Source organism: Nycticebus coucang, chromosome 21 (genome assembly GCF_027406575.1).
Source record: "Nycticebus coucang isolate mNycCou1 chromosome 21, mNycCou1.pri, whole genome shotgun sequence".
NCBI classification, from domain to species: domain Eukaryota; kingdom Metazoa; phylum Chordata; class Mammalia; order Primates; family Lorisidae; genus Nycticebus; species Nycticebus coucang.
Window position 1 is genome coordinate 51715196 of NC_069800.1, and position 23381 is coordinate 51738576.

A 23381-nucleotide genomic window follows, 5' to 3' on the forward strand; every position below is an offset into this window, starting at 1 on the left:
TCCCCAAACTGAAGCCCGTGCACCTCCAGAAGGGGCATCTGATTCCTTCTCACTAGTGTCCCTTCAAGCAGCGCTTGTGGCACATGGGGCCATCCAGCAGACCACTTCCCTGACCAGGTCACCAACTGACAACCCGCCTAGCCCCTGATCTTTTGGGAAATTCTCTTTCTAGGCAAGGCCTCCTCATGGGGTCTGAGAAGTCTGTAGAATCCCTGTATATGATGTAACAGAGTCCAGAGCTCTGTGTCTTCTGCCTGGGCGCTGCCTGTCATATGTCATCACAAGGGCTGAACCAGCTGGCCTGGAATAGTGGGTTGGGTGGTTAGAATCCAGCCTCATCTTCCTTTTCATATAAGGTGAGAAGCTGCTGGTTTCCCATTCCAATAAGGAGCCACATTCTCAGGAAGTGAAAGAATCCCACACAGAGAAGCAGTGCGGGAGTCAGTCATGACCAGGATGGGATGAGGGGAGAGTGGTCAGGTCACTCCATCATCCCAGCAGTTCAGGAGGGAATGTGTGGGGCTCAAGGTCAGGTACTCCTGTCTCAGGAAAAGACAAAGACACACAGAGACAAAAAGAAAAAAAATGGCAGAGAGGGGGAGGGGATTATTGTTAAACTCAATAAAAATTAACAACATGAACTTTAAAAAAGAAAAAAAAAATGCTTTCCTTACTAGTTTCAGCTTGTCCAACTCAGGACAAGCTGAAAAATTCCTCCCTTTTGTGTAACAAATTTCTAAAAATATCCAGTTTCCTTTTAGACATTGTATTCTATTCTGTTAGACTTTTTTTTGTTTTATTCAATCATATTTGTGTACGTTAATGTAATCATGGGGTACAATGTGCTGGTTTTATATACAATTTGAAATATTTTCTTTTTTGTGTGTTTTTTAATTATTTATTTTTATTGTTAAATCATAGCTGTGTACATTAGTGCAATCAAGGGGTACAATGTGCTGGTTTCATATACAATCTGAAATATTCTCATCAAACTGTTCAACGTAGACTTCATGGCATTTTTTTAGTTACTGTATGTAGACATTTGTATTCTGCATTTAGTAAGTTTCACATGTACCCCTGTAAGATGCACCGTAGGTGTGGTCCCACCAATTACTCTCCCTCCACCCATCTCCTCCCTTCCCTCTCCCTTTTCCTCTTCTTCTTGGGCTATAATTGGGTTATAGCTTTCATAAGAAAGCTATAAATTGGTTTCATAGTAAGACTGAGTACATTGGATACTTTTTCTTCCATTCTTGAGATACTTTGCTAAGAAGAATATGGTCCAGCTCCATCCATGTAAACATGAAAGAGGTAAAGTCTCCATCTTTCTTTAAGGCTGCATAATATTCCATGGTGTACATATACCACAATTTATTGATCCATTCATGGGTCGATGGGCACTTGGACTTCTTCCATTACTTAGCATTATGAATTGGGCTGCAATAAACATTCTGGTACATATATCTTTGTTATAATGTGATTTTTGGTCTTCTGGATATATACCAGGTAGAGGAATTGTAGGATCGAATGGCAGGTCTATTTTTAGATCTCTAAGTGTTCTCCAAACATCTTTCCAAAAGGAACGTATTAGTTTGCATTCCCACCAGCAGTGTGGAAGTGTTCCCTTTTCTCCACATCCATGCCAACATCTCTGGTTTGGGGATTTTTGTGATGTGGGCTAATCTTACTGGAGTTAGATGATATCTCAAAATAGTTTTGATTTGCATTTCTCTGATGATTAAGAATGATGAGCATTTTTTCATGTGTCTGTAGGCCGTGCACCTATCATCTTCAGAGAAGTTTCTCTTCAAGTCCCTTGCCCACCCTGAGATGCCCACTTGTTCTTTTCTTGCTAATACATTTGAATTCTCTGTGGATTCTGGTTATTAAACCTTTGTTGGAGACATAACCTGCAAATATCTTCTCCCATTCCGAGGGCTGTCTTCTTGCTTTACTTACTGTGTTCTTGGCTGTGCAGAAGCTTTTTAGCTTGATCAGGTCCCAGTAGTGTATTTTTGATGATGCTGCTTCAATTGCCCAAGGGGTCCTCTTCATAAAATATTCGCCCAGGTTGATTTCTTCAAGAGTTTTCCTGCACTTTCTTCTAGTATTTTTATAGTTTCATGTCTTAAGTTTAAATCTTTTATCCAGTGAGAGTCTATCTTAGTTAATGGTGAAAGGTGTGGGTCCAGTTTCAATCTTCTACAGGTTGCCAGCCAGTTCACCCAGCACCATTTGTTAAATAGGGAATCTTTTCTCCACTGAATGTTTTTAATTGGCTTGTCAAAGATCAAATAACAGTAAGTAGCCGGGTTCATCTCTTGGTTCTCTATTCTGTTCCATGCATCTACGTCTCTGTTTTTGTGCCAGTACCATGCTGTTTTGATCACTATCAATTTACAGTATAGTCTGAGGTCTGGTAGTGTAATTCCTCCTGCTTTGTTTTTATTTCTGAGTGATGTCTTGGCTATTTGAGGTTTTTTTCTGATTCCATATAAAATGAAGTATTATTTTTTTGAAATCTTTAAAGTTTGACAGTGGAGCTTTAATAGGTTGCATTAAAATTGTATATTGCTTTGGGTAGTATGGACATTTTAACAATGTTGATTCTTCCCAGCCATGAGCATGGTATGTTTTTCCATTTGTTAACATCTTCAGCTATTTATTTTCTTAGAGTTTCAAAGTTCTTTTTATAGAGATCTTTCACGTCCTTTATTAGGTAAACTCCCACGTATTTTATCTTCTTTGGCACTACTGTGAATGGAATAGAGTCCTTGACTGTTTTTTCAGCTTGACTACTGTTGGCATGTATAAAGGCTACCGATTTATGAGTGTTGATTTTGTAACCTGAGATGCTGCTGTATTCCTTGATCACTTCTAAGAGTTTTGCAGTAAAATCCCTGGTGTTCTCCAGATATACAATCATATCATCTGCGAAGAATGAACGTTTGATCTCTTCTGACCCTATATGGATACAGACTATTTGTTTTTTCAGGTACCAAAATACTATAATCATTATATCATTAGCATGCTTTGACACTTGGTCTCTGAAGCCTCCCTTCTTGTACTTTTTAAAAATTTTGGCCTGGCATGGTGGCTCACACCTGTAATCCCAGCACTTTAGAAGGCCAAGGTGGGTGGATTGCCTGAGCTCACGAGTTTAAGACCAGCCTGAGCTAGAGTGAGACCCCCATCTCTAAAAAATAGCCAAGCATAGTGGTGGGCACCTGTAGTTCCAGCTACTTGGGAGGCTGAGGCAAGAGAGTCACTTGAGCCCAAGAGTTAGAGGTTGCTGTGAGCTATGATGCCAGGACACTCCACTGTAGCGGGGGTGACAAAGTGAGATTCTGTCTCAAAAATTTTTTTTTGTTTCTTCTGCAATCTTTATACTAATATATTACCAGTAGGATAACTTTCTCAAGTTCTTTTCAAAAATCATATTGGGATTTTTATGACAATTGCATTGGATTTAGAAATGATTTTAAAGAAATTGCTACTTTTACCTTATTAAGTCTTCTCAAACACAAATATGACTTCTTCATCTATTGAGTTTGTATTTTAAACCTTCAGCAAAAAAGTTATTTTAGCTTTGCAGCTAGTTGCGGACGCTGGCAGGGTTGGCCTGGGAAGCAGTCACCACTTAGAGGAGACAGCACAAGGCATTCATCTTTTCATCAGTGGCATTGAAATATTTGTGGGGAGACAAAACGTGCAGTTTTGATTCATGGAACCTCAAAGAAAGCAGAGAAGATAGGATTTACAAAAGGTGTAGATGTGAGCAGATCTGAAAACTGACAATTTGCGAACTTGTAAAATAGACGATCTGTTGGAAATGTAGAGGTTTCAGCAAGGCCTTGGTTTTCTTCCTTCTGTTCTTGCGATTGGAATCTGCTGTTTTCATATTTTCATATATTACTGCAGAAACACTCCACCATACAGATCCTGCTTTGCCTCATGTGAGACCTTACCTGCTTTCATTTTAAAGAGCTTTCTACTATAATCAGCCCTCCGTGGGGTCCACATCTGTATATTCAACCAACCGCAGATTGCAAATATTTTGGAAAAGAAAATTCCATAAAGTTCCAAGATGCAAAACTTGAATTTTCCATTTGCCAAGTACTGCACAGAATCCACAAGAATGGGGTGATGCTGATCCTGGCACAGTAGCTCCAGAAAATTGCTTGTGTGGGGCAATGCTAAACATCACAGCTTTATGTGTGTTCGCCATAAGCAAGTTCATGCTGAGTCCTGAAGAGAACCATATCATCAAACTAAATGAGGCTGGCCTCATATTTGGAACACTGAGTTGTTTAGGACTTTCTGTTGTGGCAAACTTCCAGAAAATGGCCCTTTTTTAATTTTTTTTTTTTTTTTTTTGGTGAGATAGAGTCTCACTATGTCACCCCCGGCAGAGTGCTGTGGCGTCGCAGTACACAGCAACCTCAAACTCTTGGGCTTCAGCAATTCTCTTGCCTCAGCTTCCCAAGCAGCTGGGATCACAGGCACCCGCCACAATGCCCATCTGTTTTTGTTGTTGTTGTTGTTGTTGTTGTTGTAGTTGTCGTTGTTGTTTAGCTGGCCTGGGCCTGGTTTGAACCACCAGACTCATTGTATGTGACCGGCGCCATAACCACTATGCTACGGGTGCCAAGCCCCTTTTTAAAACTTTTTGTGGTAAGACATTTACAATTTACTCTTAGTTATTTTGAAGGGTACCCTTAGGTAAGATCCTACCAAATGCCCTGCCTCGTCCCATCAACCAGCCTCCCCCATCCCTCCCCTCTCCCTCCTTGCTAGACTATATTTTTGTTTTAACTTTGTTGAATGTGTTTTTATATATTGGTTTCATAATAGTATTGAGTACATTGGATACTTTTTTAAAATTTATTTTATTTTTTTAGAGACAGAGTCTTACTTTATCACCCTCGGTAGAGTGCCGTGGCATCACAGCTCACAGAAACCTCCAACTCCTGGGTTTAGGTGATTCTCTTGCCTCAGCCTCCCAAGTATCTGGAACTATAGGCACCTGCCACAATGCCTGGCTATTTTTTTGTTGCAGTTTGGCCGGGGCTGGGTTTGAACCCACCACCCTCAGTATATGGGGTCGGCGCTCTACTCACTGAGCCACAGGCGCCGCCCTACATTGGATACTTTTAAACAGCCCTTTTTTTGCTACACATATACGTTGAGCTGTGCTTACTTTTGGTTTGGGCTCCTGAAATGTTTGTTCAAACCATCCTTTCCTACCAAGTGCAGCCCAGAATTCACGGCAAACACGATGACTATTGGTTATCTGGTGTGGATGCTGCTTGCTCATCAGCTTTGTACAGTGGAGGCAATTTGGGGACTTTACACAAACTCTATTGGAACCCTGAGGACAAGGTTATGAGCTTCACATGATTATGACTACAACAGAATGGTCTGTGTTATTTTCTTCCTTTTCTTTTTCTTATATTCAATATTTCTAGAGAATTTCTTTGTGACTGGAAACCAATTTATAAAGATTAACCCTCTATGACACTGCTCCTTGCCCTATTAACAATGAATGAACATGACTACTTTCCTGAGATTTTTGATGAAAGAATAAAATATTTCTGTAATGATTATAATTCTCAGGGATTGGGGAAAGTTTTTTCACAAAAGTTGCTTGTTCTGCTCTGAAATGTTCAACCAGTTAATCAAGGCTGATAATGACTTTGGTGAATACTGATAATCAGGAAACATGAAATAAGCCATTTGATGAGTTATTTTATTTTATTTTATTTATTTATTTATTTTTTATTTTTTTGAGACATAGTCTCACTTTATCGCCCTCAGTAGAGGGCCATGGCATCATAGCTCAGAGCAACCTCAAACTCGGGCTCAAGTGATCCTCTTGCCTCAGCCTTCCAAGTAGCTGGGACTACAGGTGCCCGCCACAACACCTGGCTATTTTTTAGAGACGGGATCTCGCTTTTGCTCAGGCTGGTTTCAAACTCCAGAGCTCAGGTGATCCACCCATCTGGGCCTCCCAGAGTGTCAGGATTACAGGTCTGGCCACCACGCCCAGCCTGATGAGTTGTTTTAAGGGATATCTTCAAGATGACTTTAAAAATATTTATGCCTATATTTTTTTGTCCCAGAAAATAAAACCAAAGGACTGTAAAAAAATTATTTTAATCCATGAAAGTGTGACACAATTTGGGGGGTTATTTCTAGGTCTTTTGTAGGGTTTGTTTCTTTGATTGTTATTTTTACTTCTATTTCTAATTGGTTATGACTAATGTGTAGAAGTGTTATAGAATTTTATATACACCTTCTACTCAGCAACTTTGGTAAATCTTATTTTATCAATACTATTGCAATTTATCAAGAGTATGGCTTAAATGGTTAGATAGGAAATAATATTGTCTGCAAATAATGCTATTTTGTATCTTTCTTCCCAGTCTTAGAGGCTTCATTCCTTTACCTCATTTTCATACATAATTTCACATACCTCACACGTTATTGAAAAATAGTGGTGATGTTTATTCCATTTCTGATTTTGGGGATAATTCCTCTGAAATTTTAACTTAATGTAGGTTTTGCTACAGAGTTTCAGGTGAGTTTCCTTTTCCTGGATTAATTTCTATTCTTTCATTTCTAGTCTTAATTTTAACAAAAAAACTCACTTTCACATTGAATCTCATGCAAGCTTTTAAAACTCTGATAAACTTTAGTTTATAACATTTCATTTAGGATCTTCAAATCTATGTTTGCAGAAGACATTGGCTCATAATTATCTTTTCTTCTACTGTCCATATTTTTGGTTGCAGTATCAAATTTTTTGCTAAATTCATAGTATTTGTTATTAATTGCTGCATAACAAATTGCGCCAAAACTTAGCCCCTTAAAACTGCTAACATTATCTCACAGTTTGAGGGTCAGAATTCCAGGCGTAGTTGAGCTGGGTGGCTCTGGCTCAGGGTCCCTCAGGAGGTCACAGATTGTCTGTTTGCTGAGACTACAGTCATTTCAAGGCTAGAGAGGGACTGAAAAATACACTTCCAAGCTCACTCATGTGTTTGATGGTGACCCTTAGTCCCTTATAGTTTGTGGGCCAGAGGTGTGGGCCACTCCACACAAGGCCTGAGTGGAGGCAGAATGGGTACTGAAGACCCCTTGCTTGGCAGGGGAAGGCACCCCCAGAAAAAGGGAAAATTAAAAAGTAAGCTGAGGGAGTCGGGACAAAGAAAAGTCAGCTAGTTTACCTTTAAGCCAGCCATTGCTAAATTTCCTATCTGAACAAGTTTCCGGCCTTTTCTGAAACTCTGGCCTATTGGAGATACAACTTACAAACACCCCTACAGAGTCTGTGAACACTCAGAGGAAAAAACAATGACCATAGAAGAGGCTATGTCAAGACCTAGAAAGACACAATATCTAAGTCATTTCCTGCCCATTAGACAGACAAAGCAGAAACCCATGGTGGAGATTTGCATCTGGCTGGGGCAGAGACCAAGGGAATAGCTCGAGCCCTGAGAAGTGGGCAGGAGAGCTTATATTCCTTATTGCAGAGGAAGATCCTCTGTGGTGGTGATGAGAGGAAAATTCCTCTCTCCCATTGATTCCTCCCTCGAAGAGATTGACACCAGTGGTATTTTACTCCACAGGGAACTAGCAGAGTTTGACAACTCCCTAGGAATCTGTGTGTGTGACTCCAGACAGGAGGCTGCCCCCACACAAGGCTCAAGTTTCAGATTTCTCAAGACTGCTCAGATCCTTCAAGTTAGTAATAATAACAATAGGAGCTGATATGCTCACTCAGAGAAACTGCTGGCATCTTTGTTCCCTCCCTCATCCTACCATCTGGGCAAAGAGATTTCAATAAAAGCTGAGTGGAACTGACACTCAAGGCCATTTGCCAGAACCCCACAAATGGGCAGTGGTCCCCTGAGTGCCCACCTTTGAAAATTCTATTCTGTCTCTTTTCTCTTTCTTGCAGTTTTTTTTTTTTTGCCAGGGCGGGGTTTGAACCTGCCACCTCTGGTATATGGGGCCAGCGCCCTACTCCTTTAAGCCACATATGCCACCCTCTTGTGTCTTTCTTTATTATCATAGTTCCTAACTTTATGTTTTTTCAGTCGGTCACCGCCGCTTCCACAGGTCTTAGCAAACCCTTCCCCAGGGTGGGACCCTGACACATGACAACTGAATTCTCCCTGAGTAAGGGACAGAAAAGAGAGAACACACTTCCACAATGGAAACTGAAAACTTTTTATTAATATCACCTAGTCTCATCTCTAGCTTCTGCAGACTGACCCTGGAAAACTGTGGAAGGAGTTGGGAATACCAAGAAGCACAGGTCATTGGGGCTCAAGTTAGAGGGGGACTACCACACTCACAGAATAAATAACCTGCTTGTCCTCTTCATTGAACACTCACTTAATACACCCAGTTGCTGCTCTTGGAGCACTGGCTGAAAGAAGTAAGGAATATTTCCTTTGTTCAGTGACTGTTTCCTGGAAAAGAGTTGAATTACAATATTTTATCTTTTTGATCATTCTCTAATCGAGTTGTCTCTTTCCTCTAGAGTCCATGGAGCACAGAAAAATGTGTTGTAAAGTTTTCTGCCTGCTCCTATGCTCTTCTAGGCCAGCTCTTATTACTCAAGTAACAACTTGAGTTGAACTCTACACCCTTGCATGGTACTGGCCAACAGCATGTCATAGCGTGGCCCATTTGGGCTATATTCTTACCTTAAAATAGAACAATGTCTCAGGAAAGAGAAGAAATGATAGAGACTCAAAATCACTCCAGTGGGCAACAAGTAGCTATAATTTTTTGAGAACCTGCTGTGGCCCAGTAACATTGCTGTTTATTGCAAAGCATTCTCCAATGCTCCAAACACTTCAAGAAGTGGATTTTTTTCTTTTTTTGAGACAGAGTCTCACCATGTCACCCTCAGTAGAGTGCTGTAGCATCACAGCTCACAGCAACCTCAAACTCTTGGGCTTAAGTGATTCTCTTGCCTCACCCTCCCAAGTACCTGGGACTACAAGCACCCACCTGGCTATTTTTTGGTTGTGGTTGTCATTGTTGTTTGGCAGGCCCGGGCTAGATTGGAACCCGCCAGTGCCAGTATATGTGGCTGGTGCCCTAACCACTGAGCTACAGGAGCTGAGCCATGCCAGCTACTTTTTTTGTTGCAGTTGTCATTGTTGTTACAGCAGGCCCTGTCTGGGTTCCAACCCACTAGCCCTGGTGCATGTGGCCGGTGCCCTAATCACTGAGCCACAGGCACTGAGCCCAAGAAACAGATTTTTGTTGCCACTTACAGATAAAGAAATTGGGATTTGGGATAAAGTCACTTGTCCAAAATCATTGCAAGAGCCAGTACTTTCAGATTCATGATGTAAGTTCAAGCCTACCCAGACCCTCAGCTGCCTCCTTCCACTCCGTGTCTGTAGGAGGGGGGCTCATATCCCAACTTCTTTCAGGGCTGTCTGCCCTACTCATAACCTCAGTGAATTACAGAAGCAGGACGTTCAAAGAGAAATATCTTCATTCATTTATTCGCTGATGAACAAGCATTTCCTGAAAGGCCTACTGTGTGCCAAGCCTTTCCCCAAGGGAGAATATAGGTGGTGGAACCCAACCCTCAGCAGGGAGTGCCCAGTGATCCAAGTTGGGAAGCAGAAAGGGAATTCCCAGGCCACACAGTGTAGGACTCCAGAGCCTCCTCAGTGGCAGGAATCAGACTGCAAGAGAAATTGAGAGAAGAGCTTCAATATAGGAACCAGTCAAATCATGTCATTCTTCCCTGCCAAGAACACCCCCCCCACACACCAAGACAGAGAAAATAGCAAGGTGGTGGAATAGTTGAAAGAGTCTTGGTGTCAGGAAACTCAGTTCAAGTCTAGTTTTCACTGTAAAACTCTAAGCGCAGAGCACTGAACGAGATCGTCCTCAAACTCCACTGATCTTTTGGGCTTTAACCTTCAACAACATGATAGAAATAACCTGAATAACAGATACCTAGTGCACACCGCGCTTTTCAAAGCACTTTCAGTTTTATTATGTCCATTTTACAGATAAGAAAACTGAGACTCAGAAAGTCACTTGCCCAGGGCCCTCGCCTGGAGTGGCTGGAAAACTCAAAGCCACAGGTGATCCGGTGGAAATCCTTGCTCTGAGTCCTGGGGAACAGTACTCTTGGAGGACTGGGAAGTCCTAGGCTCTGCAGGGGTTCGGGAATCCCCCTGCCATACTCCTGGACCTCCCGAGGGGTAAGGCTGAGAAGGGCTGGAGGAAGGGAGGTTGGTCTGTTCCAGCCCCTGGCTTACCTTTTGTGGGGGAAACGCAGGCTTTTCCGCACATGCCCTTGCAGCACTTGAAGTCATCCTGGCACTGCCCATCCCTCTCACAGTGGTTGGGCGGGTTAAGCATCATGCATTGGCCATGGACCACGGGGCACTTCCCAGGCTTTTCCTTCACTGGTGAGAGCAGGCCCACAGGTCAGGCCTTATACTTTGGACATCAGCCCTGCTCCAGCCTGAGCAGAGGCATCGTTTCTTGTTCCCCCACCCCCATCACGACCACCTCCTCTATGAGGCATCCCCTGAAGGTAGCACCTGGCTCCCCTCTAACATCAGGCCTCCAGTCAATGCACCAGCTGTCCAGTGCTGACTGGCGGGAGGCTTCCTGTGCCTGGCTACCTGAATGCCCCAATGATTCTCTGGAAGACTGACCTCTTGACAAGCCAGTTGCTTCACCAGCCTGGTCACTAACTTCCTGCCTGGTGCAGTGAGGTCCTTGACCCACTTGCTCAATAAGTCTTTGAAAGGAGGAGGTCTAGGCAGGACCCATTGCCCAGTTCCAGCCCCTGGATTCTGTGTCCTCCGATCACTCCCCTCTGCCAAGCTCCACAACCTGCTCACCTGAGGATGAGATGGCAATAGGATCCACGCATTTGGCGCCACAATCTTCAACACAACATCTCTTCTTCCCTGGACACTGCCAGTCACTGAGGCACTTGGACTTCTCAGATCCAGGGCACCCGATAAGTTTTGTGGGAGGGCAGGCTCCAGCTTTCACGGCTTTGAAGAGAAGATCCAGAGATCAGGAGAGAAGCTGAGTAGCCATCGTGACTCCTGGGCAAAGGACCCTCACTTTGCCATCCACCAAGTTCAAAGGGACATGCCCATCTGACCTCCAGGAAGAGCTTGATTGATTAAACTAGACACATGGACAGGACAGTCTCAGACACATGAAAATAGCAGAGAGCATCCAGTCAAGGTCTCCCACCTAGCCCAAGACAAAGCTATAGAAAGGCAGTGTAAGGAGGAAGGCTGGGAGTGATGGAGATGGAGAGAAATAAACAAACATACACACTGCAGAAGCAGCATGAGAGATGCTGAGGACTAAAGCCAGAGGCAGAAACACAGAGACTAAGCAGAAAGAGAGAGAGGCAAGGGAGAAGCAGGGACAGACTGGTAATCACGGGAGAGTCACAGACAGGGCTGAAGAGTGAAGGAGATGAAGACCAAGAAGGACGAGAAGTGTGTGGACGGGAGGAGAGTAAAAGAAGCCTTTGTAAATGCTCAAAAGCCCTTGCAGGGACCTTGGAACTCAGCTGGACACTTACTCTACCCTCAGGGAGCGCTCCTGAAACTAAGCTATCAGAGTCTAGAGGAGGGGGTATGCCTACACCACCAGAGACACCCCACCTCCGCCCCTGCAGCCAGCACCAGCTGTCCAGTGCTGACTGGTGGGAGATACCCTGATTGGCCCAGAGTGACTCCAACTCACCATTTTTAGAACCTTCCACAGCCCAAGGTGCCAGAGTTCCCAGGGCAAGAAGCACAGCGAGGGGAAATAGGCTGCTGGACTTCATGGTGAAGGCAAGTGACTCTGATGGTCAATGCCAAGCCTCACTATTTAAACTTTAGCTGGAGGGCGTGGCCTACCCGAACTTTTTTGGCCACTCCCAGCTGCTATTGCACAGACAGGAAGCTTGGCCAAAGACTAGAAATCCTGATACTAGGAGGATGGTGGTTCTTTTCCGTTCCAGGCAAGACTATGAAGCCCGCAGCATAATCACCAGAGAAGAAAAGGAAGAGATTGGTCTAGAAAGTGTCAACAGGCTGATAAGGACCCTACCTCAGGTGACCTTCTGAGCCCTGAACATCATGGGGGCCCAGCCTACTAGCCTTGTGGGTGGAGAGGGGAAGGAGAGGTCAATTGCAAAGGCGCTACCTGACCTGGAGTTGAAACCAGACACCCAGATTCCCAGCTGAGACTTTGTGCAATACCTCCCTAGTTCTGACGTTCCTAGTCTCTCAGGCAATTGCAAAACTCTGCTGATAGCTCTGTGCAATTTCCTTCTCGAATGTCCTATGACACTATCACTCAACGAACAGCTATTTAGTGCCCTGAAATATCTGCATCGTTATGTCCCCTAAGCTTACTCCATGCCTGGTAACAGGGAAGGCACCCCTTCAATGCACGAAAGATGCAGAAGGAAGAGCTCTGCCAGAAGTAAATACTTTTGGAGCTGGGTTTTCCCAGCTGTGAAATGGAATGGTAGCTACCAAGTCAGCCCTTCTCAAAGGGTTGTGAGATCAAGGATATGAAAGGATTCTGAAAAGAATAAATGAATTGTATCCTTTTCCCCCAAAGAGAATTGAAGTGAATCTGAGATAAAAGGGCAAAGCAGCTCACTAGTTACTGTAATAAATCACCATTTAGCGATGATGTAATTTGAGATGCTAGAGGAATATGCCCTAAAATGCCCCTCACTCCCCAACAGAGCCCACATGACAGCCAAAAAGTATGGCTGCTATATATCAAACTGGTTCTGTGTGCTACCTGGCCTGCATAGATCCCTTTTAATTGTGAAGAGAATGATCATTATGTCTAAAATTCAACCCACACCCCTCTGACTGCAAAGTCCAAGCTCTTGCCTCACCATCGTGTGATCTCTTGGACTTGGGATTCTCCCAGTCATTCCTCAAAGCAAGAGCATGTAGACATTCTGACAGACACGAAAGGCCCACTCGCTCAAGGAGTGACATCTCCACAAGAAGTAATTCAGTATTCTCCAACAGGCAGTCAACCAGCTGCAGATCCCTCTATGCCAAAGTCACTCAATGGTTTAAATTTGGATGGAAAAAAGAAAAGAAGAAAATGAATATGCACTGGATAATTACTATGAGCCAGGCATGTGCTCTCCTAGATGGAGTGGGTAAGAGAACAGAGTGTCTGAGGTTCACCAACAGGAGGCATCACTGTCAGTCAAGGTTTTTGTTCTCGCCTCCACCACCCAGGGGACAATCTGATTCCTCTCACAGAGCTCCTGGACTTCCCACTCTCTGTTTTCCTCCATCTTCTTCAACGCCATCCTCAAGAAGAGTATCTGAAGTTTTCTAAATATCTGGGTCTTAAAGATAAAACAAGGAGAGTACTATAGATAAAGCTCTCTGTCTGGGATTGACTCATTGATTGATTTAAGCCAACTCCTTTCTCATAAGACTCCTGTGATCAATTAGCACAGGCATCCTCAAACTTTTTAAACAGGGAGCCAGTTCACTGTCCCTCAGACCATTGGAGGGCCGGACTATAGTTTAAAAAAATAAAACTATGAACAAATTCCTATGCACACTGCACATATCTTATTTTGAAGTAAAAAACAAAATGGGAACAAATACAATTCACACTGTTTCATGTGGCCCGCGGGCCGCAGTTTGAGGACGCCTGAACTAGCATGTCTTCCAGGGGCACCATAGGATAGTGATGTATAATCATTTCTGTCCTTGACGCAGTTGGTTCTAAATCTTTAAATCACAGAATGTTAAGACTAATGGCTGGGCAGCACCTGTGGCTCAAAGGAGTAGGGCGCCGGCCCCATATACTGGAGATGGCGGGTTCAAACCCAGCCCTGGCCAAAAAAAAGGCTAATGGGAACCTCAAAGGTTATCTAGATGAAGGGTCAGAAAAATACCATTCCTGGACCAAATCCAGCCAGCGCCTGTTTTCGTAAATAAAGTTTTATAGAACAGAGCCACATTTTCATTCACTTATGTATTGTTTAAGGCTATTTTCCCACTACAGTGGCAGAATTGAGTAGTTACAACAGAGACCTAAAATAATTACTGCAAACCCTAAAATATTCACCATCTTGTCCTTAAAAATGTTTGCTGATCCCAATCTAGGGGACCAGAGACTAAATCTCTGGAGAGAAGGTACGAGCCCTAAGGTGTTCAATGAGCTCATTATACAACATGACCTTGAGCTTTTCAAAAATCGGTCACACACATGCTGAGTTGCAGAACCTGTTTGATGGTGGACACTCCCCCAACCCAATCTTAACCTGAGATTGATTCACTAAATCTAATTCACAGCCCCGACTGCCTCCTGCCCAAATCCTATAGACTCACCCATCCATTCTTCGGTTCATTCACACAAAAATAATTTAACGATTTCGTACCACATGCCAGGTATTGTGCCTATTATAGCCCACCCTGAGGCCCCAATAAAGAACCACAAGACATGGACTTGATGGCTTGTGGTTGTTAAGAACTTGAACTTTAAAGTCAGACTCACAAGTTGGAAGAAAATCCCTGAGCCTCTCTGAACTTTGGTTACCTCTGCTGCAAAGTGGGAATATTACTGTCTTGTATATTGTGCAGCTGTGAAGATTATTTAGTAAACACTCAGCAGTGTCTAGTCCATTCAGCACAGTAGATGTTGTTTTTGTTTTAGGCGCACAGGGAGCTGTCGGTCTCTAACACAGGCTTAGTCCTGGAGCTGGATCCATCTTGCTCTGCCCCATTCAATGTTTGACCAAATCTGCCCCTGTTTTTTTATAAAATAGGCCAGCTAGGCCTCTTGGGATGCGTGTGTGTGTGTATGTGTGTATTTCCTCTTGTTATGTGTGATATGTGTGTATGTGCATATATGTATGTATACCTCCTATTGGTGTGTGTGTATATATACAGGGAGTGCAAAGAAAGTATATAGATTTTAAGAAAGGAAAAAATTGTATTAAAATTGTAATACTCGACTCATGTTTGACTTCCACAATTACAAGAGGTGCTCCATGTGACTCGTATTCATCTTTTGTTATTGGTATATACTATCGTATACATACTGGGTCCGTCTGTCTGTCTGTCTATCTATCATATATCATCTATCTGATTCTATTTCCCAGGGGGAGCCTGACTAGTGCACCCTGCCTGGCACGGTGGCTCCCAGTACCATTTATTTAATGCTGGTTATATTATCACTTGTGAGGCTGCATCAGCCTTTATGCTGCCCCTGAATACTGGTTTCCAATTATTGTCTCAAGGATTGTTGGCGTGGTTCCTTGTCGCTAACCACCAGTGAGCTGCTGGGAAGAGAATCCTGGCAGCTGGTGGGTCCTGTACGTGCCCCAAGTGGCAGAGTGGGGACCCTGGGCATCTATGAAGGTCTGTACTTTCCCGGTGGGTATCCACCGTCTGTGGGGGAGCAACATTCAATAAGTTTGTAAAACACCAGGAGAGGTCCAGCGAGAGATTGCAAGAGAAAAGGAAAAACAGGGCGGCGCCTGTGGCTCAAGGAGTAGGGCACCGGTCCCATATGCCATAGGTGGCGGATTCAAACCCAGCCCCGGCCAAAAACCACAAAAAAAAAAAGAAAGGAAAAACATTAATTTTAGTATTTCTAACACTTTTTGCCTGCTTTGAACAAGGGGCTTCGTTTTTTTTTCTGTTTGCGCTGAGCCCTGCAAATTCTGTAGCTGGCCCCGGAGGGGCTCATGGGTGAAACAAGAGAAGCGTTTTGTTTGCACAAGATACATCGTTTCTCATCCGTCACATTCAAGGCTGACCGGGAGAGCCCACGTTGATCAGAGGCAAAACAATAAATAAAAAGGACATGGCCTGGAAAGGCGCTGGGGGAAGAGATAGCCGCGGTCACAGGCTCCTGCCAGGGGGCCGTTGAGAGGCAGGGGACTGCCCTAGATTCCACAGGGAGGGAAAGAGTAGAGATCAGGAAACAGCCCAGTGGGAGGAAGGAACACCAGGACCCACGCGGGTCTCAGTACAAGCTGAGGGTGCTCTGTCCCAGGGGTTCTGTTGGTCCCAGCTGGCCTCAGGTGCTGGAGGGGAGCAGGGACAATTTTGAGGAAAGCGCTCCAAAGCCTAAGGCCTCCTTGAAGTGTGAGGTGCAGAGCAGAAGCCTCATTGCTCAAGTGTAAGAAGATACGTGCCAGGTCTCTCCACCTGACAGCAGATGCCATCTTTACCCTTAAATATAATTCACTGTTCTTAGCTAAAATTCAGTATGTTTCACAGTCTCAAAAAAAAAACAGGAAAGAATAGCAAAACCAATCCTCTTTCAGAATCTGGCAGGAACTCAGATTCTCACTGTTCATCACTGTGTGAATAAGGCAGCCACTGCCTTTTTCTGGGGCTCAGTTCCTCCCTCTGTCCCAAGTTGGTAACTGTGACTCTAAAACCATTTTTCCCTGTTTCCTCCCAGGTCATAAATTCACCCCAGGAGCCTCAGCCAACTTTCTGGCCTTTACAGTTGCCTTTATAACTTCACCTGACATATTCCCATGAATGAAGACACAGAAGTCAGGAGTTTTGGGGAGGCAGCTGGGCACCGGTGGTCAGAAAACGGCTGAACTTGGACCAAGAAAGAGAGGAGAACAGGGAAGGGTGGGGTCATTTCTATCACCCCCGGAGATGCATGGGTGACAGAATTGGCAGTCAGATCTCCCACACCTTAGAGGCAAACAGATGCCCTAACCACTCCTTCTTGGTGTTTCTCTGCCAAGAAAGTTTGAATTTTATAAGCTTTGAACTTCCTTCCCAGCCACTTGTCATAGTCCTAGTAAAACCTGGAAAGGTAAACTGTTCTTTTGGGCTCAAGTGTGCATGGATGAGAGGTGGCTGAAGCAGAATCTGAGCAAGGGTGAAAAATGCCCATCCAGTGAAAAAGCAGCAGGAGGAAAGAACCAACCGTGGTCAGTCTCAGGTGTCTTTGTGTTTAATCCCTTCTGAGAGATGGTTTGGTGTACAGGTCAGGACCTGCAATTTATTTCTACAAAGTCTGTGCATCTGTCTCCCTAGAGCAAGGCAGCCATCCATTTAGCCTAAGGTTAATAAAGCAAAAGCCGTGGTATGTCATTAAGAAATACTTTAGGGTGGCGGGCGCCTGTAGTCCCAGCTACTCCCAAGATAATCGCTTAAGCCCAAGAGTTGGAGGTTGCTGTGAGCTGTGTGAGGCCACGGCACTCTACAGAGGGCCATAAAGTGAGACTCTGTCTCTACCAAAAAAAAAAAAAAGAAATACTTTAGGGACTTGGTGCCTGTAGCTCAAGCAGATAAGGCGCTAGCCATATACACCTGAGCTGGTGGGTTCAAATCCAGCCCGGGCCTGCCAAACAACAATAACAACTACAACCAGCAGCGCCTGTAGTCCCAGCTATTTGGGAGGCCAAGGCAAGAGAATCGCTTAAGCCCAGGAGTTGGAGGTTGCTGTGAGCTGTGATGCCACGGCACTCTACCCAGGGTGACAGCTTAAGGTTCTGTCTCAAAAAAAGAAAGAAAGAAATACTTTAGGAAGGATCCTTATGGCCAGGAGTTCTAGACCAGCCTGGGCAACATAGCAAGACCCTTTCCCTAAAAACAATTTTTTTAAATTAGCCAGGGATGGTGTTGCATGCTTGTAGTCTCACCCACTTGGGAGGCTGAGGCAGGAGGATCACTTGAGCCCAGGAACTTAAGGTTGCAGTGAGCTGTTGTGATCCACTGCACTGTAGCCCAGGCAACAGAGCAAGACACAGTCAAAGGCAGGGAGGAAGAAAGAAAAGAATTGCTTTAGCAATCTGGTAAAACAAAAGGAAAAACAAGTATTAGTAAGAAACTGCCAACAGGACTGTCTATGGAAGCAGATAGGGAAAGAAAAACTGAACTATTAATCCCTACAACAGAGCTAGAAGCAGTCTGAGAAAATATTTTCCTGAATCACCAGACTCTATCTCCTTTTGCCTGGATACTGCAAGCATCACAGACTCTGAAATCAGTCAGCCCTGGGTTTATTATGGCCTGGATTCATCACGTAAAAGCTATATTACTTTGGAGACAGTTACAATCACCACCATTAATATTTATCAGGAAATCACTTATTGAACCAGTCACAGTATCAAGTGCTTTGTGTGTTCTATAACATTTACCCCTGACCCAAAACTTGGTAGATACTAATGCCATCTCATTTTGCAAATAAGAAAAATGAGTCTCAGAGAATCTCTCCATAAAGCATGACAGGAGGTGGCAGAATCTTGGATGGACATGGTCCACAACACCTTGTTGATCACTACGACTGGAGAGTTCTATGTCCAGACTCACACCTGACAGCATCAGTTCTGGCATCCAAGGCCCTGTGGTCAGCTTGAGAGAAGTGATTGTAATATGACTACAGCATCTTTTCCCATCTTCTCGAATTCAAGTCCAATAAGGACTTCTGAGTAATTCCACTGACTAGAAGTGACTAGAAGTAAAGCTTCAAACCAATGATTGGTAAGAGGAAGAGACATACTGATCAGTTTAAGCCAAGGTCACAGGACTCCTGACTGTGTGAAACCCCAAATGCAGTGCAGTTTTCAAGAGTGGGAGAGAAGTGATTCTCCAGGGATAAATTAGAATAAAGCTGCCAAAAGGAGGGTAGAAGAATGCTCAATGGTAATATCGGCAATGTCCTCTAAAACCATTAAAATATTTTCAAAACCACCAATACCTACAAAAAAATGAACCCAACCTCTGTCATAAAGAAAGGCAACAAAATGTCTTTCCTCGTACCACATTCATCTCCAGGTCTAGAGTCTGGATAAAAGGAGTTCTTGTCAGTTAAATCCAGATAAGACTCCTTACAGATTAAGGTTAGTAGGCCTGAATATGTTTAACCATTTCAAATGTCCCCAATATAAAATGGTAGAATAACTGCAACAAAAATTCCTCTTTGCAAAGAGGAAATATAAGAAGCAATATATATTGCTGGTGGCAGGTGGTCACTGGCTCATAATATAAATTACATATCCTGTAAGACACAGAAATGACGACATCTTACCTGGAGGTGGAGTGACTTCCTTGTTCAACCTATCCGGAAGATCGAGTTCTGCTTCTTGGGAGCCTTTCTCTTGCCCATTACCATCCATGGCCACATGTCATAAAAGTATTGCAGAGGATGCAATTCTTTGGGGGAAGGGAAGGTGTTCCTTTTCAGGAACTCACTTCATATAGGTGCAGCCGGACCTGGAGATTAACATGAGCAATCAGTGGTCATTATCGGTTTCATATTTAGTTGGCTCTTAGTCCATTTGCTTCAAAGAAAAGCATGAGTTAATAGCTGTAGTCAGAAATCTTGCTGAGTTATGCTGTGTTTGATATATTCTGCTCAACCCTAAATGTGCACTTTTAATCTGACGATGCATATCTTAATTTAATTCTGCAAAATGTCCTCCCTTTATCTTTGAATATTACTTCTCTATCATTCTCTCCATTTTATTTCTGGAACTTCCACTGGATATTTGTTAGACCTTCTATTTCTATTATCTTTGTTTTGCCTTTGTCTCATAGTTTTCTCTTCTTCAACTCTCTGTACAGTGATCTGGGTAAATTCCTCAATACCGGGCGGCGCCTGTGGCTCAGTCGGTGGGGCGCCGGCCCCATATACCGAGGGTGGCGGATTCAAACCCGGCCCCGGCCAAACTGCAACCAAAAAATAGCCGGGCGTTGTGGCAGGTGCCTGTAGTCCCAGCTACTCGGGAGGCTGAGGCAAGAGAATCGCTTAAGCCCAGGAGTTGGAGGTTGCTGTGAGCTGTGTGAGGCCATGGCACTCTACCAAGGGCCATAAAGTGAGACTCTGTCTCTACAAAAAAAAAATTCCTCAATACCAGCTCCCAGTTCACTAATTTTTCTTTCAACTGCATCCAATCTAGATTCTCTTTTGTCTAATGAATTTTTTATTTCAATATTCGTTTATTTCCAGGTTTTCTATTTGGTTCTTTTTTATACACCCATCTGAATAAATCTAAATAATGTATTTTTTTTTTTTTGCTATCCTTTGAACAAACTAAGCAGAATGACTTTTGACCAATTGTCATGTGTCTTCATGCCCTGAAAATTCAGGTAGACACCTAGTCTTAATCAACAGCACCTAATAATACCTGCCTTATCTGGGATTATTCTTCCTTTTGTGAATAAGAATCAAAGTATCAATCAGTAATGTCTTACTGTGAATTTATTTTCAAGATTGTCTCAATCAAAAAATTAGCCAATGGTGATTCTGTACACAAAGATATCAAGTTATATATTGGTGGAAGAAGCAAAGGACAGAAATTAGCATGACTTGCAAATCTAATGTGTGCCTTACAATTTTCACATAGAAAAAGGACTCAATGCTATGCTATTCTGGTTTCTGCCATGTTTTGTAGGTCACTGGGTAACTTGGCTTTAATTTCTGGTTCTTATATACCAGAAAGCCAGAAGCACTCTAACTCCATTTCTTCTACTGACCCATGAGCTGCTACCCTTTCCCTGTCTTTCTCTAGTGTATTCATGTACATATCTTCAAAATTTGGAATTGTCTAAGCATCTACTTCTGAAGCACAGCTCTGCTGAGATGAACTTAAAAACTCTGAGTCATCTGTCACTGAGCAATTAATTGATAATGGCTCCTGAACACTGTTTGGTAAGAACTCATGAGAAAGCATTATACTTGATTAGTTATTGATATGCATAGAGGATAGGACAAGACCAGATATCTGCCATCTGTAAATTACAATTGATTCTAATCCTAAACTCATAGACTTTTTGCAGTAAAATGTATTTCATAAGCGATTTAGGTCAACCCATTTAAAAGAGCAGACAACAGAGTCCCATAAAGGAGGGGACCCATCGAAAGTCACACTTGCCATATGTGAAATTTGGTTTGTCTGAGTCAAGTCACTCCCAAGTAACCCCAAGAGTGTGTTCAGTTTTGGTTCTTTGGATTACAGGTTCTGACTCCATCTTCTCCATCCAGCCTCTATCATCTCTTCCTATGTCCATTAGCCTTAAGGAAATAATTTCCTTAAGGAAATTTATTCAGTCATTTACTTAAAAAAAATTGTTGAGTGCCTGCTATGAACCAGATTTAAACTGGGCCTTGGGAGTGCAACAGTTAGAGAGTCACATAGATGCAGTACTGTGTTGGGGATAAATACATAAACCCAGAGTTAAGCCAGATTCAACCCTTGGCACCACAGTTTACATCTTTGTGACCTTGGGCAAATCCAGAGATTTCTGTTAGTGTCTGTTTCTATAAAATAAAAGGGAATACTTTTCCTTCTTATAGTTGTAAAGAGTAAATAAGCATCTGGCCTACGGCCTGCCATACAGTAAGCACTTAATGATGGTGTCTGTCATTATTATTATAAAAGTGTCTCTCTCTGTCTCTCACACACACATGCACACAAGCATGTACACACACCCCAGAGCTCAAAGAAAGATACCAGGTCTTCTGACAAGTCAGGTTATTATACCTTGAAGGATCTTACAGAATCTGGATGACTATCGACCTAACTAGCTATCAATCTAAGGGTCACTGGCTCACTGGGTGACCTTAGTCAGAACACTGCAGCTCTCTGAGCCTCAGTTTCTCCATCTGTACTAGGAGGAGGTTGAACTAAGAAAATAGTGATGTTCTCATCTAGAACTGATGTTGCTGAGAAGTGAGACCCCCCCCAACCCAACACAGACTGAGAATAGCCTACTCACTGCTGGGGTTTCTCATGCTTTCAAGGGCCTACCGTGGCTATATTCACAAGCTGGTCTGCTGAGGTGGAAAGAGGGAACAATGGAAAAAGTAGAGGCTGCTCCTTCTAATGGGAGGCTGGTCTACGTCACCTCTGGTTCCTCTTGACTCTAAGATTCTTGTCTCTCAAGCCCATGTTTCTGTCTGATTGACTCCCTCCTGTACTCACAAATATCATCTGCTTTACCATCCACTGGCATTGGGGGAGGTGAGTGTAGGGAGTCTGTAACTCCCTTTCTGTGTTAGAGGCCCCTTCTTTTGGCCTTGCTTTATCTAATTCTTTGTTTGAGGATTTGTATGTCTCCACTCTGGACGGGACTTCCTCCTTAAGGGAGAAAACTTGTATCAATTTTGTTCCTTATTGGTACTAGTAAACAGTAGGCCTCAATAAACATAAGTGGTAAATTCCATGAGTTTAAGAACAGGATCTATTTTGTTTCATGGTGGCAGAGGCACCTGAGACCTAGTTTTGCTGTATCCCAGTGCTCAGCCTGGCATAGAAAAGCAGTTTAATGAAAGAAAGAGCCAGAGAATGAATGAATGACTTAGGGAATGAAGCTAGGAAGAGGCCATCAATGGTCATCTATTGATCCTCAGTCTTTCATAGTTTTGCTTTTCCTGAAGCAAAGGATCTTAAGACCAGAAGCTCCAAGAGACTAGCCAAAATGCAGGAAATGCAATAGTAGTGGGTGTTTAAAAAAAAGAAATCAATAAAAATAACCAAAACTCTTGTGCAGATGGGACAAAGAGAGGCTAAAAAAAGAATAAAAACACAGGAGGGTCTGAGTATCCAGTCATCCCTGTTGGTCCAAGAGCAACACACTTTAAGAGAGAGGCTGGGTATTCAACTCTTTCCCTTTTAAGCTCCCCTTGGCTTGAACTTGGCTATTTGTCCAGGTTGGATTCTTCTCAGCAATTCTGGACAGATGGAGAAAGGTGGTTGCCCTCAAAGAAGAAATCAGTAGTAAAGAGGGTTGGAGGAGGAAAAGATGGGGAGAGCTGGGATCTGGGGGCAATAACGGCAAAATCTGAACCTGAAATAGAAGAAAAATCGGGTGGTGGCAGAGGCACCTGAGACCTCCCCACCGAAGAAATGGTGTCAGATCTAGAAACAGGATGTTTCTTATGTTCCACCCTCAAGGGCCTGTATAATTTCCCAAAGTAAAACACTTGTTTGCTCTATGACCAACAGAAAAGAAGCTGTAACCAGTCCATAAGGAAGTGGCGTGAGGCCTTGGTAAGATGTTGAGAAACCAGTGTGGCCTCTGGGAGGTTGAACATGTGTTTGCTTTGTAATTATTCACTGAATAATTCTCAGCAATGCTGGAGCCTCTGGGAGAGGTCAAGACTTGAGAAAGAAATGACCTATCAGACTGTTCTAGAATAAGGATGATGCACACCCCAAGCTCCAAAGCCTGGGAAACATCTCCCAGATTGTCAGCTCCTAACTCCTTTGGCTTGAGTTCAATGACATTCATTAAAAGATCACAGTTCGGAATCAGACTGTCCTGTTCTCAAATCCTGTCTTTCTTAATAAATGTGTTCCTTCAGATAATTCTAATAATTATGGCTAATAATTA

The 23381-nt window shown here is 43.4% G+C and overlaps 1 protein-coding gene and 1 pseudogene across 1 annotated transcript; one reads left to right on the forward strand and one right to left on the reverse strand.

Moving 5' to 3' along the window:
* Nucleotides 1–461: 461 nt before the first annotated feature.
* Nucleotides 462–5567, forward strand: LOC128573528 (DNA damage-regulated autophagy modulator protein 2-like; annotated as a pseudogene).
* Nucleotides 5568–9505: 3938 nt separating this feature from the next.
* Nucleotides 9506–11928, reverse strand: SLPI (secretory leukocyte peptidase inhibitor). The gene is made up of 4 exons (XM_053574118.1): nucleotides 11770–11928; nucleotides 10899–11057; nucleotides 10305–10454; nucleotides 9506–9719 (listed from the first exon to the last, which is right to left on the reverse strand). The coding sequence occupies exons 1-4, from the start codon at nucleotides 11852–11854 to the stop codon at nucleotides 9715–9717; spliced, it is 399 nt and encodes a 132-aa protein (XP_053430093.1). The 5' UTR covers nucleotides 11855–11928; the 3' UTR covers nucleotides 9506–9714.
* Nucleotides 11929–23381: the final 11453 nt, after the last annotated feature.